The sequence below is a fragment of the Petromyzon marinus genome, chromosome 85 (genome assembly GCF_048934315.1).
Source record: "Petromyzon marinus isolate PM22_M1 ecotype Great Lakes invasive population chromosome 85, UKy_Petmar_22M1.pri1.0, whole genome shotgun sequence".
Taxonomy (NCBI): Eukaryota; Metazoa; Chordata; class Hyperoartia; order Petromyzontiformes; family Petromyzontidae; genus Petromyzon; species Petromyzon marinus.
Window position 1 is genome coordinate 6109357 of NC_133750.1, and position 13714 is coordinate 6123070.

Here is a 13714-nt window from a genome sequence, read left to right on the forward strand (position 1 = left end):
TGTGTATAACTGTGTGTGTGTATCTGTGTGTGTGTGTGTGTATCTGTGTGTGTATCTGTGTGTGTATCTGTGTGTGTAACTGTGTGTATCTGTGTGTGTCACTGTGTGTGTAACTGTGTGTATCTGTGTGTGTAACTGTGTGTGTGTGTAACTGTGTGTGTAACTGTGTGTAACTGTGTGTGTGTGTAACTGTGTGTAACTGTGTGTGTGTGTAACTGTGTGTGTAACTGTGTGTGTAACTGTGTGTGTGTAACTGTGTGTGTATCTGTGTGTGTATCTGTGTGTGTAACTGTGTGTGTAACTGTGTGTATCTGTGTGTGTGTGTGTGTGTAACTGTGTGTGTCACTGTGTGTGTGTGTAACTGTGTGTGTAACTGTGTGTGTGTGTCACTGTGTGTATAACTGTGTGTAACTGTGTGTGTGTGTAACTGTGTGTATCTGTGTGTGTAACTGTGTATCTGTGTATCTGTGTGTATCTGTGTGTGTGTGTATCTGTGTGTATAACTGTGTGTGTGTATCTGTGTGTGTGTGTCACTGTGTGTGTGTGTGTATCTGTGTGTGTGTGTATCTGTGTGTGTCACTGTGTGTGTGTGTATCTGTGTGTGTGTGTAACTGTGTGTATCTGTGTGTGTGTGTATCTGTGTGTGTGTGTAACTGTGTGTAACTGTGTGTATCTGTGTGTATGTGTAACTGTGTGTGTGTGTGTATCTGTGTGTGTGTTACAGCTGGACACTGACGTGCTGATCACCAACTCGTTCTCTGTGTATCTGTGTGTATGTGTAACTGTGTGTGTGTGTAACTGTGTGTATGTGTAACTGTGTGTGTGTGTAACTGTGTGTGTAACTGTGTGTGTGTAACTGTGTGTGTAACTGTGTGTGTGTGTAACTGTGTGTGTGTGTCACTGTGTGTGTGTAACTGTGTGTGTAACTGTGTGTGTGTAACTGTGTGTGTAACTGTGTGTGTGTGTGTAACTGTGTGTGTGTGTCACTGTGTGTGTAACTGTGTGTGTGTGTCACTGTGTGTGTAACTGTGTGTGTGTGTAACTGTGTGTATCTGTGTGTGTAACTGTGTGTATCTGTGTGTGTGTGTATCTGTGTGTGTAACTGTGTGTGTGTGTGTAACTGTGTGTGTATAACTGTGTGTGTGTATCTGTGTGTGTGTGTTACAGCTGGACACTGACGTGCTGATCACCAACTCGTACTCTGTGTATCTGTGTGTGTAACTGTGTGTGTGTGTATCTGTGTGTGTGTATCTGTGTGTGTAATTGTGTGTATCTGTGTGTATGTGTGTCACTGTGTGTGTAACTGTGTGTGTAACTGTGTGTGTGTGTAACTGTGTGTAACTGTATCTGTGTGTATCTGTGTGTGTGTGTTACAGCTGGACACTGACGTGCTGATCACCAACTCTTATGAGACGGCGATGCGCACCGCCCAGAACTTCCTCTCCATCTTCCTCAAGAAGTACAGTGCAGTACAGTGCACACGCAGTACAGTGCACACGCAGTACAGTGCACACGCAGTACAGTGCACATGCGGTACAGTGCACACGCGGTACAGTGCAAACTTTCACACAGTACAGTGCACACGCGGTACAGTGCAAACTTACACACAGTACAGTGCAGCTTGCACAGTGCAGTACATCCGCGGTACAGTACAACGGTGCACACTCGGTACACACCGTACAGTACACACGCGGTACAGTACAAAGCGCGCACCGTACAGTACGTGTACACGTAGTACGGTACACCGTGTTGCACGTACACAGTACACACAGTATACACAGTACACAGTGCAGTACACGTAGTACGGTACACCGTGTTGCACGTACACAGCACAATACACAGTACACACAGTACACAGTGCAGTACACGTAGTACGGTACACCGTGTTGCACGTGCACAGCACAATGCACAGTGCACACAGTACACTGTGCAGTACACGTAGTACGGTACACCGTGTTGCACGTACACAGTACACACTGTGCACACAGTACACAGTGCAGTACACGTAGTACGGTACACCGTGTTGTACGTGCACAGCACAATGCACAGTACACACACGCTGTACACAGTACACAGTACGTGTACACGTAGTACGGTACACCGTGTTGTACCTACACAGTACACACACAGTGCACACAGTACACAGTGCAGTACACGTAGTACGGTACACCGTGTTGCACGTACACAGCACAATGCACAGTACACACGCTGTACACAGTACACAGTGCAGTACACGTAGTACGGTACACCGTGTTGCACGTACACAGTACACACAGTGCACACGCTGTACACAGTACACAGTACGTGTACACGTAGTACGGTACACCGTGTTGCACGTACACAGTACACACGCTGTACACAGTACACAGTGCAGTACACGTAGTACGGTACACGTGTTGTACGTACACAGCACAATGCACAGTACACACGCAGTGCACACAGTACACAGTACGTGCACACGTAGTACGGTACACCGTGTTGCACGTACACAGTACACACGCTGTACACAATACACAGTGCAGTACACGTAGTACGGTACACCGTGTTGCACGTACACAGTACACACCCAGTGCACACAGTACACAGTGCAGTACACGTAGTACGGTACACCGTGTTGTACGTACACAGTACACACAGTACACACAGTACACAGTGCAGTACACGTAGTACGGTACACCGTGTTGCACGTACACAGTACACACAGTGCACACAGTACACAGTGCAGTACACGTAGTACGGTACACCGTGTTGCACGTACACAGTACACACTGTGCACACAGTACACAGTGCAGTACACGTAGTACGGTACACCGTGTTGTACGTACACAGCACAATGCACAGTACACACACAGTACACACAGTACACAGTGCAGTACACGTAGTTCCACACGCTGTGCAGTGCACATTCAGTGCATAAACACTGCACACGCACTGTGTAATAACCCCCTCCCTCTCCCCCCCCCCACCTCCTCTTCCCCCCCACCTCCTCCTCCTCCCCCCCACCTCCTCCTCCTCCTCCCCACCTCCTCCTCCCCACCTCCTCATCCCCTCATCCCCGGCCCTCCCAGGTGCGGGAGTCGTCAGGGTGAGGAGGACTATCGCCCACTGTTTGAGAACTTTGTGCAGGACCTCCTGTCCACCGTCAATAAGCCTGAGTGGCCGGCTGCCGAGCTGCTTCTCAGCCTCCTGGGGCGTCTGCTGGTGAGTGGGTGGGTGATTAGTGGGGGGGGTGGGTGGGTGGGTGGGTAGTGGGTGAGTGGGTGGGTGAGTGGATGAGTGGGTGGGTGGGTGAGTGGGTGGGTGGGTGGGTGAGTGGGTGTGTGGGTGGGTGAGTGGGTGAGTGGGTGAGTGAGTGAGTGAGTGGGGGGGTGAGTGGGTGGGTGGGTGGGTGTGTGAGTGAGTGGGTGATTAGTGGGTGGGTGGGTAGTGGGTGAGTGGGTGGATAGTGGGTGAGTGGATGAGTGGGTGGGTGGGAGTGTGGGTGAGTGGGTGAGTGAGTGTGTGAGTGGGGGGGTGAGTAGTGGGTGGGTGTGTGGGTGAGTGGGTTAGTAGTGGGTGGGTGGGTGGGTAGGTGAGTGGGTGGGTGAGTGGGGGGGTGAGTGAGTGGGTGGGTGGGTGAGTGAGTGAGTGAGTGGGGGGGTGAGTAGTGGGTGGGTGTGTGGGTGAGTGGGTGATTAGTGGGTGGTAGGTGAGTGGGTGGGTGTGTGGGGGGGTAGGTGAGTGGGTGGGTGAGTGAGTGAGTGAGTGGGGGGGTGAGTAGTGGGTGGGTGTGTGGGTGAGTGGGTGATTAGTGGGTGGGTGAGTAGTGGGTAGGTAGGTGGGTGGGTGAGTGGGTGAGTGTGTGGGTGAGTGTGTGGGTGAGTGGGTGAGTGAGTGGGTGTGTAGGTGAGTGGGTGAGTGTGTGGGTGTGTGGGTGAGTGGGTGAGTGCGTGGGTGATTGAGTGAGTGAGTGGGTGCGTGGGTGAGTGAGTGCACGAGTGGGTGATAATGATGGTGCTGCTACTGATGATGGTGTTAGTGATGTTGTTGATGATGTTGTTGATGTTGACGCTGTAGGTCCACCAATTCAGTAACAAGTCGACAGAGATGTCTCTGCGTGTTGATGGTGATGATGGTGATGATGTTGTTGATGTTGTAGGTCTACCAATTCAGTAACAAGTCGACAGAGATGTCTCTGATGTTGATGATGGTGATGATGGTGATGGTGATGCTCCTACTGATGATGATGGTGATGATGTTGTAGGTCCACCAATTCAGTAACAAGTCGACAGAGATGTCGCTGCGTGTTGATGGTGATGATGGTGATGATGGTGATGATGATGGTGATGATGGTGATGCTCCTACTGATGATGATGTTGTTGATGTTGTAGGTCCACCAATTCAGTAACAAGTCGACAGAGATGTCGCTGCGTGTTGATGGTGATGATGGTGATGATGGTGATGATGATGGTGATGATGGTGATGCTCCTACTGATGATGATGTTGTTGATGTTGTAGGTCCACCAATTCAGTAACAAGTCGACAGAGATGTCTCTGATGTTGATGATGGTGATGATGGTGATGATGATGATGGTGATGATGTTGTTGATGTTGTAGGTCCACCAATTCAGTAACAAGTCGACAGAGATGTCTCTGCGTGTTGATGGTGATGGTGATGCTCCTACTGATGATGATGGTGGTGATGTTGTTGATGTTGTAGGTCCACCAATTCAGTAACAAGTCGACAGAGATGTCTCTGCGTGTTGATGGTGATGATGGTGATGATGTTGTTGATGTTGTAGGTCCACCAATTCAGTAACAAGTCGACAGAGATGTCTCTGCGTGTTGATGGTGATGATGGTGATGGTGATGCTCCTACTGATGATGATGGTGGTGATGTTGTTGATGTTGTAGGTCCACCAATTCAGTAACAAGTCGACAGAGATGTCGCTGCGTGTTGATGGTGATGATGGTGATGATGGTGATGCTCCTACTGATGATGATGATGGTGATGTTGTAGGTCCACCAATTCAGTAACAAGTCGACAGAGATGTCGCTGAGTGTTGATGGTGATGATGGTGATGATGGTGATGATGATGATGGTGATGCTCCTACTGATGATGATGTTGTTGATGTTGTAGGTCCACCAATTCAGTAACAAGTCGACAGAGATGTCTCTGCGTGTTGATGGTGATGATGTTGTTGATGTTGTAGGTCCACCAATTCAGTAACAAGTCGACAGAGATGTCGCTGCGTGTTGATGGTGATGATGATGGTGATGATGGTGATGATGTTGTAGGTCCACCAATTCAGTAACAAGTCGACAGAGATGTCGCTGCGTGTTGATGGTGATGATGGTGATGATGATGGTGATGATGTTGTTGATGTTGTAGGTCCACCAATTCAGTAACAAGTCGACAGAGATGTCTCTGATGTTGATGATGGTGATGATGGTGATGATGGTGATGATGATGGTGGTGATGATGGTGATGCTCCTACTGATGATGATGGTGATGATGGTGATGATGGTGATGGTGATGCTCCTACTGGTGATGATGATGTTGATGTTGTAGGTCCACCAATTCAGTAACAAGTCGACAGAGATGTCTCTGCGTGTTGATGTTGATGATGGTGATGATGGTGATGATGTCGCTGCGTGTTGATGGTGATAATGGTGATGATGGTGATGGTGATGCTCCTACTGATGATGGTGATGATGTTGTAGGTCCACCAATTCAGTAACAAGTCGACAGAGATGTCTCTGCGTGTGGCCTCGCTCGACTACTTGGGCATCGTTGCCTCGCGACTTCGTAAAGACGCCGTGGGCTCCAGGCTGCACAGAGCCACCATCGCCAGCATCGTGAGACAGGTGGCCGGGGGAGAGGGGTGGGGAGACACGGGGGAGACGCGGGGAGACACGGGGAGACACGGGGGAGACACGGGGGGTGGGGAGACACGGGGAGACACGGGGAGACACGGGGAGACATGGGGAGACACGGGGAGACACGGGGAGACACGGGGGGTGGGGAGACACGGGGAGACACGGGGAGACACGGGGAGACACGGGGAGACACGGGGAGACATGGGGAGACACGGGGGGTGGGGAGACACGGGGGAGACACGGGGAGACACGGGGAGACACGGGGAGACACGGGGAGACACGGGGGGTGGGGAGACACGGGGGAGACACGGGGAGACACGGGGAGACACGGGGGGTGGGGAGACACGGGGGAGACACGGGGGAGACACGGGGAGACACGGGGAGACACGGGGAGACACGGGGAGACACGGGGAGACACGGGGGGTGGGGAGACACGGGGGAGACACGGGGAGACACGGGGAGACACGGGGGGTGGGGAGACACGGGGGAGACACGGGGAGACACGGGGAGACACGGGGAGACACGGGGAGACGCTGAGAGACACGGGGAGACACGGGGAGACACGGGGAGACACGGGGAGACACGGGGAGTGTGAGATGTGGGGGAGAGACACGGGGAGACACGGGGAGTGTGAGATGTGGGGAGAGAGACACGGGGAGTGTGAGATGTGGGGGAGAGACACGGGGAGACATGGGGAGACACGGGGAGTGTGAGATTTGGGGAGAGAGACACGGGGAGACATGGGGAGACACGTGGAGACTGGGGAGACACGGGGAGTGTGAGATTTGGGGAGAGAGACACGAGGAGATGTGAGTGGAGCCGGTGATGCTGAGTTAAGACATTCGAACTCCGAGCACCAAAGTGTGCGGACAAATTCTGTCTGAGGCCCACGACACTCCCCACTCACCACTCACTCACCACTCACTCACCACCCACTCACCACTCACTCACCAATCACCACTCACTCACCACTCACTCACCACTCACCAATCACCACTCACTCACCACTCACTCACCACTCACTCACCACTCACTCACCACTCAACAACACACTCACCACTCACCAACACACTCACCACTCACTCACCACTCACCAACACACTCACCACTCAGCAGCACACTCACCAACACACTCACCAACACACTCACCGCTCACTCACCACTCACTCACCACTCACCAACACACTCACCAACACACTCACCACCAACACACTCACCACTCACCAACACACTCCCTACTCACCAACACACTCACCACTCACTCCCCACTCACCAACACACTCACCACTCACCAACACACTCAACACTCACCAACACACTCACCACTCACCAACACACTCACCACTCACCATGGTGATGGTGGTGGTTTTGGTGATGGTAGTGTTGATGGTGATAGTGGCAATGCTGGTGATGATGGTGATGGTGTTGATGTTGATGGTGTTGTGTGTAGATGATGTTGATGGTGTTGATGATGTTGTGTGTAGATGGTGTTCATGGTGTTCATGGTGTTGATGATGTTGTGTGTTGATGTTGATGATGTTGATGATGTGCATGGTGTTGATGGTGTTGATGGTGTTGATGGTGTTGATGATGTTGATGGTGTTGTGTGTTGATGGTGTTGATGGTGTTGATGGTGTTGATGATGTTGATGGTGGTGATGATGTTATGGTGTTGATGATGTTGTGTGTTGATGGTGTTGATGATGTTGATGATGTTGATGATGTTGATGGTGTTGATGATGTTGATGGTGTTGATGATGTTGATGGTGTTGATGGTGTTGATGATGTTGTGTGTTGATGGTGTTGATGATGTTGATGGTGTTGATGGTGTTGATGATGTTGATGATGTTGTGTGTTGATGGTGTTGATGATGTTGATGATGTTGATGGTGTTGATGGTGTTGATGGTGTTGATGATGTTGATGGTGTTGATGGTGTTGATGGTGTTATGGTGTTGATGTTGATGGTGTTGATGGTGTTGTGTGTTGATGATGTTGATGGTGGTGATGATGTTGATGGTGTTGATGGTGTTGATGGTGTTGATGATGTTGATGGTGTTGATGGTGTTGATGATGTTGATGATGTTGATGGTGTTGATGTTGATGATGTTGATGGTGTTGATGTTGTGTGTTGATGATGTTGATGGTGTTGATGGTGTTGATGATGTTGATGGTGTTGATGGTGTTGATGTTGTTGATGTTGTGTGTTGATGGTGTTGATGGTGTTGATGATGTTGATGATGTTGATGGTGTTGATGATGTTGATGGTGTTGATGGTGTTGATGGTGTTGATGGTGTTATGGTGTTGATGTTGATGGTGTTGTGTGTTGATGATGTTGATGGTGGTGATGATGTTGATGGTGTTGATGGTGTTGATGGTGTTGATGGTGTTGATGATGTTGATGGTGTTGATGGTGTTGATGGTGGTGATGATGTTGATGGTGTTGATGGTGTTGATGATGTTGATGGTGGTGATGATGTTGATGGTGGTGATGATGTTGATGGTGTTGATGATGTTGATGATGTTCATGGTGTTGATGTTGATGGTGTTGATGATGTTGATGATGTTGATGGTGTTGATGTGTTGATGGTGTTGATGGTGTTGATGATGTTATGGTGTTGTGTGTAGATGGTGTTGATGGTGTTGATGGTGTTGATGACGTTGATGATGTTGATGATGTTGATGGTGTTGATGGTGTTGATGATGTTGATGATGTTCATGGTGTTGATGTTGATGGTGTTGATGATGTTGATGGTGTTGATGACGTGTGTAGATGGTGTTGATGGTCTTGATGATGTTATGGTGTTGATGGTGTTGATGGTGTTGATGACGTGTATAGATCAGTCATCCAGACGGATCGGATGAAGAGGTGGAAGAAATTCCCAAGAGCCGAAAGGTGAGGCCACCATCATCACCATCACCACCATCACCACCATCATCATCACCATCACCACCACCATCATCACCATCACCACCACCATCACCACCATCACCACCATCACCACCATCATCATCACCATCACCACCACCATCATCACCATCACCACCACCATCACCACCATCACCACCATCATCATCACCATCACCACCACCATCATCACCACCATCACCACCACCATCACCACCTTCACCACCACCACCATCACCACCACCATCACCACCACCATCACCACCATCACCACCACCACCATCACCACCACCACCACCATCACCACCACCATCACCACCATCACCACCACCATCACCACCACCATCACCATCACCACCATCATCACCACCATCACCACCACCATCACCACCATCACCACCACCACCATCACCACCACCATCACCACCACCATCACCACCATCATCACCACCATCATCACCATCACCACCATCACCATCACCACCATCATCACCACCACCATCACCACCATCACCACCACCACCATCACCACCATCACCACCACCATCACCACCATCATCACCATCACCACCACCATCACCATCACCACCACCATCACTACTTGCACCACACTGGGAGACACGGAGAGACACGGGGAGTGTGAGACGTGGGGGAGAGAGACACGGGGAGTGTGAGACGTGGGGGAGAGAGACACGGGGAGTGTGAGATGTGGGGAGAGAGACACGGGGAGTGTGAGACGTGGGGGAGAGAGACACGGGGAGTGTGAGACGTGGGGAGAGAGACACGGGGAGTGTGAGACGTGGGGGAGAGAGACACGGGGAGTGTGAGACGTGGGGGAGAGAGACACGGGGAGTGTGAGATGTGGGGGAGAGAGACACGGGGAGTGTGAGATGTGGGGAGAGAGACACGGGGAGTGTGAGACGTGGGGGAGAGAGACACGGGGAGTGTGAGACGTGGGGGAGAGAGACACGGGGAGTGTGAGATGTGGGGAGAGAGACACGGGGAGTGTGAGATGTGGGGGAGAGAGACACGGGGAGTGTGAGATGTGGGGGAGAGACACGGGGAGTGTGAGATGTGGGGAGAGAGACACGGGGAGTGTGAGACGTGGGGAGAGAGACACGGGGAGTGTGAGACGTGGGGGAGAGAGACACGGGGAGTGTGAGATGTGGGGAGAGAGACACGGGGAGTGTGAGATGTGGGGGAGAGACACGGGGAGTGTGAGACGTGGGGGAGAGAGACACGGGGAGTGTGAGATGTGGGGAGAGAGACACGGGGAGTGTGAGATGTGGGGGAGAGAGACACGGGGAGACTCTGGGGAGACACGTGGAGTGTGAGATGTGGGGGAGAGAGACATGGGGAGTGTGAGATGTGGGGAGGGAGACACGGGGAGACACGGGGAGTGTGAGATGTGGGGGAGAGAGACACGGGGAGTGTGAGACGTGGGGAGAGAGACACGGGGAGTGTGAGATGTGGGGGAGAGAGACACGGGGAGTGTGAGATGTGGGGGAGAGAGACACGGGGAGTGTGAGATGTGGGGAGAGAGACACGGGGAGTGTGAGACGTGGGGAGAGAGACACGGGGAGTGTGAGATGTGGGGGAGAGACACGGGGAGTGTGAGATGTGGGGGAGAGACACGGGGAGACTCTGGGGAGACACGGGGAGATGTGAGTGGAGCCGGTGATGCTGAGTTAAGACATTCGAACTCCGAGCACCAAAGTGTGCGGACAAATTCTGTCTGAGGCCCACGACACTCCCCACTCACCACTCACCACCCACTCACCACCTACTCACCACCCACTCACCACCCACTCACCACCCACTCACCAACACACTCACCACTCACTCACCACTCACTCACCACTCACTCACCACTCACCACTCACTCACCACTCACTACTCACCACTCACTCACCACGCACCAACACACTCACCACTCACTCACCACCCACTCACCACTCACCAACACTCACCAACACACTCACCACTCACCAACACACTCATCAACACACTCACCAACACACTCACCACTCACCAGCACACTCATCAACACACTCACCAACACACTCACCACTCACCAACACACTCATCAACACACTCACCAACACACTCACCACTCACCAGCACACTCATCAACACACTCACCAACACACTCACCACTCACCAACACACTCATCAACACACTCACCAACACACTCACCACTCACCAACACACTCATCAACACACTCACCAACACACTCACCACTCACCAGCACACTCACCACTCACTCACCACTCACCACTCACTCATCACTCACTCACCACTCACTCACCACTCACACTCACCACTCACTCACCACTCACTCACCACTCACCAACACACTCATCAACACACTCACCACTCACCAACACACTCATCAACACACTCACCAACACACTCACCACTCACCAGCACACTCACCACTCACCAACACACTCATCAACACACTCACCAACACACTCACCACTCACCAGCACACTCACCACTCACCAACACACTCACCACTCACCATGGTGATGGTAGTTGATGGTGGTGATGGTAGTGTTGATGTTACGAATGATGATGGTGCTGATGATGATGCTACTGCTGATGGTGCTGATGACGATGTTGATGTTACAGCTGATGTTGATGTTAATGCTGCTGATGATATTGCTGATGATGATGTTACTGACGACGATGATGATGATGCTGCTACTTCTGATGATGTTGTTGCTGATGATGCTACTGATGTTGATGATGGTGCTGATGATGATGCTACTGCTGATGGTGCTGATGTTGATGTTAATGCTGCTGATGATATTGCTGATGATGATGTTACTGATGATGATGTTACTGATGATGATGCTGCTGCTGATGATGATGATGTGTCAGCACAAGGAGGAGGTTGATGAGGTGAAGGAGGAGGTGACCGAGGAGGAGGAGGTGGTGGTGGTTGAAGAGGATTCTGTGCAGCTGCTGCAGAAGGCCCTGCTCGGATTTCTCGAGAACTGCATGGAGACTGATCCATCACTGATGGTGAGGAGACTCACCACCACCACGCTCACCACCACCACGCTCACCACCACGCTCACCACCACCACCACCACGCTCACCACCACGCTCACCACCACCACCACCACGCTCACCACTACACTCACCACTACACTCACCACCACGCTCACCACTACACTCACCACCACGCTCACCACCACCACGCTCACCACTACACTCACCACTACACTCACCACTACACTCACCACTACACTCACCACTACACTCACCACCACACTCACCACCACGCTCACCACTACACTCACCACCACGCTCACCACCACCACGCTCACCACCACGCTCACCACCACCACGCTCACCACTACACTCACCACCACCACGCTCACCACCACTACACTCACCACCACTACACTCACCACTACACTCACCACCACGCTCACCACCACCACGCTCACCACCACTACACTCACCACCACGCTCACCACCACGCTCACCACCACGCTCACCACCACGCTCACCACCACGCTCACCACCACTACACTCACCACTACACTCACCACCACTACACTCACCACTACACTCACCACCACGCTCACCACCACCACGCTCACCACCACCACGCTCACCACCACCACCACGCTCACCACCACTACACTCACCACCACGCTCACCACCATGCTCACCACCACTACACTCACCACCACCACCACCACGCTCACCACCACTACACTCACCACCACGCTCACCACCACCACGCTCACCACTACACTCACCACTACACTCACCACCACGCTCACCACCACCACGCTCACCACCACCACGCTCACCACTACACTCACCACCACGCTCACCACCACGCTCACCACTACACTCACCACCACGCTCACCACCACGCTCACCACCACCACGCTCACCACCACGCTCACCACCACCACGCTCACCACCACGCTCACCACCACCACGCTCACCACTACACTCACCACCACCACGCTCACCACCACTACACTCACCACCACCACGCTCACCACCACCACCACGCTCACCACCACTACACTCACCACCACTACACTCACCACCACTACACTCACCACCACTACACTCACCACCACCACACTCACCACCACTACACTCACCACCACCACGCTCACCACTACACTCACCACCACTACACTCACCACCACTACGCTCACCACCACCACGCTCACCACTACACTCACCACCACTACACTCACCACCACCACACTCACCACCACTACACTCACCACCACTACACTCACCACCACCACACTCACCACCACTACACTCACCACTACACTCACCACCACGCTCACCACCACCACGCTCACCACCACTACACTCACCACCACGCTCACCACCACGCTCACCACCACGCTCACCACCACGCTCACCACCACGCTCACCACCACTACACTCACCACTACACTCACCACCACTACACTCACCACTACACTCACCACCACGCTCACCACCACCACGCTCACCACCACCACCACGCTCACCACCACTACACTCACCACCACGCTCACCACCATGCTCACCACCACTACACTCACCACCACCACCACCACGCTCACCACCACTACACTCACCACCACGCTCACCACCACCACGCTCACCACTACACTCACCACTACACTCACCACCACGCTCACCACCACCACGCTCACCACTACACTCACCACTACACTCGCCACCACGCTCACCACCACCACTACACTCACCACTACACTCACCACCACCACGCTCACCACCACGCTCACCACCACGCTCACCACTACACTCACCACTACACTCACCACCACGCTCACCACCACGCTCACCACCACGCTCACCACCACCACGCTCACCACCACCACGCTCACCACCACTACACTCACCACTACACTCACCACCACTACACTCACCACCACGCTCACCAC

The 13714-nt window shown here is 52.7% G+C and overlaps 1 protein-coding gene across 1 annotated transcript in view; it reads left to right on the plus strand.

The window, feature by feature from the left end:
• The window catches only part of NIPBL (NIPBL cohesin loading factor), a 199954-nt gene that overhangs the window by 107813 nt on the left and 78427 nt on the right, over positions 1-13714 (plus strand). The window contains exons 25-29 of the mRNA XM_076057949.1: positions 1373-1459; positions 3069-3201; positions 5705-5848; positions 8698-8754; positions 11655-11798. Of these exons, the coding sequence (XP_075914064.1) occupies positions 1373-1459; positions 3069-3201; positions 5705-5848; positions 8698-8754; positions 11655-11798 (565 nt within the window). The remainder of the gene's footprint in view (positions 1-1372; positions 1460-3068; positions 3202-5704; positions 5849-8697; positions 8755-11654; positions 11799-13714) is intronic.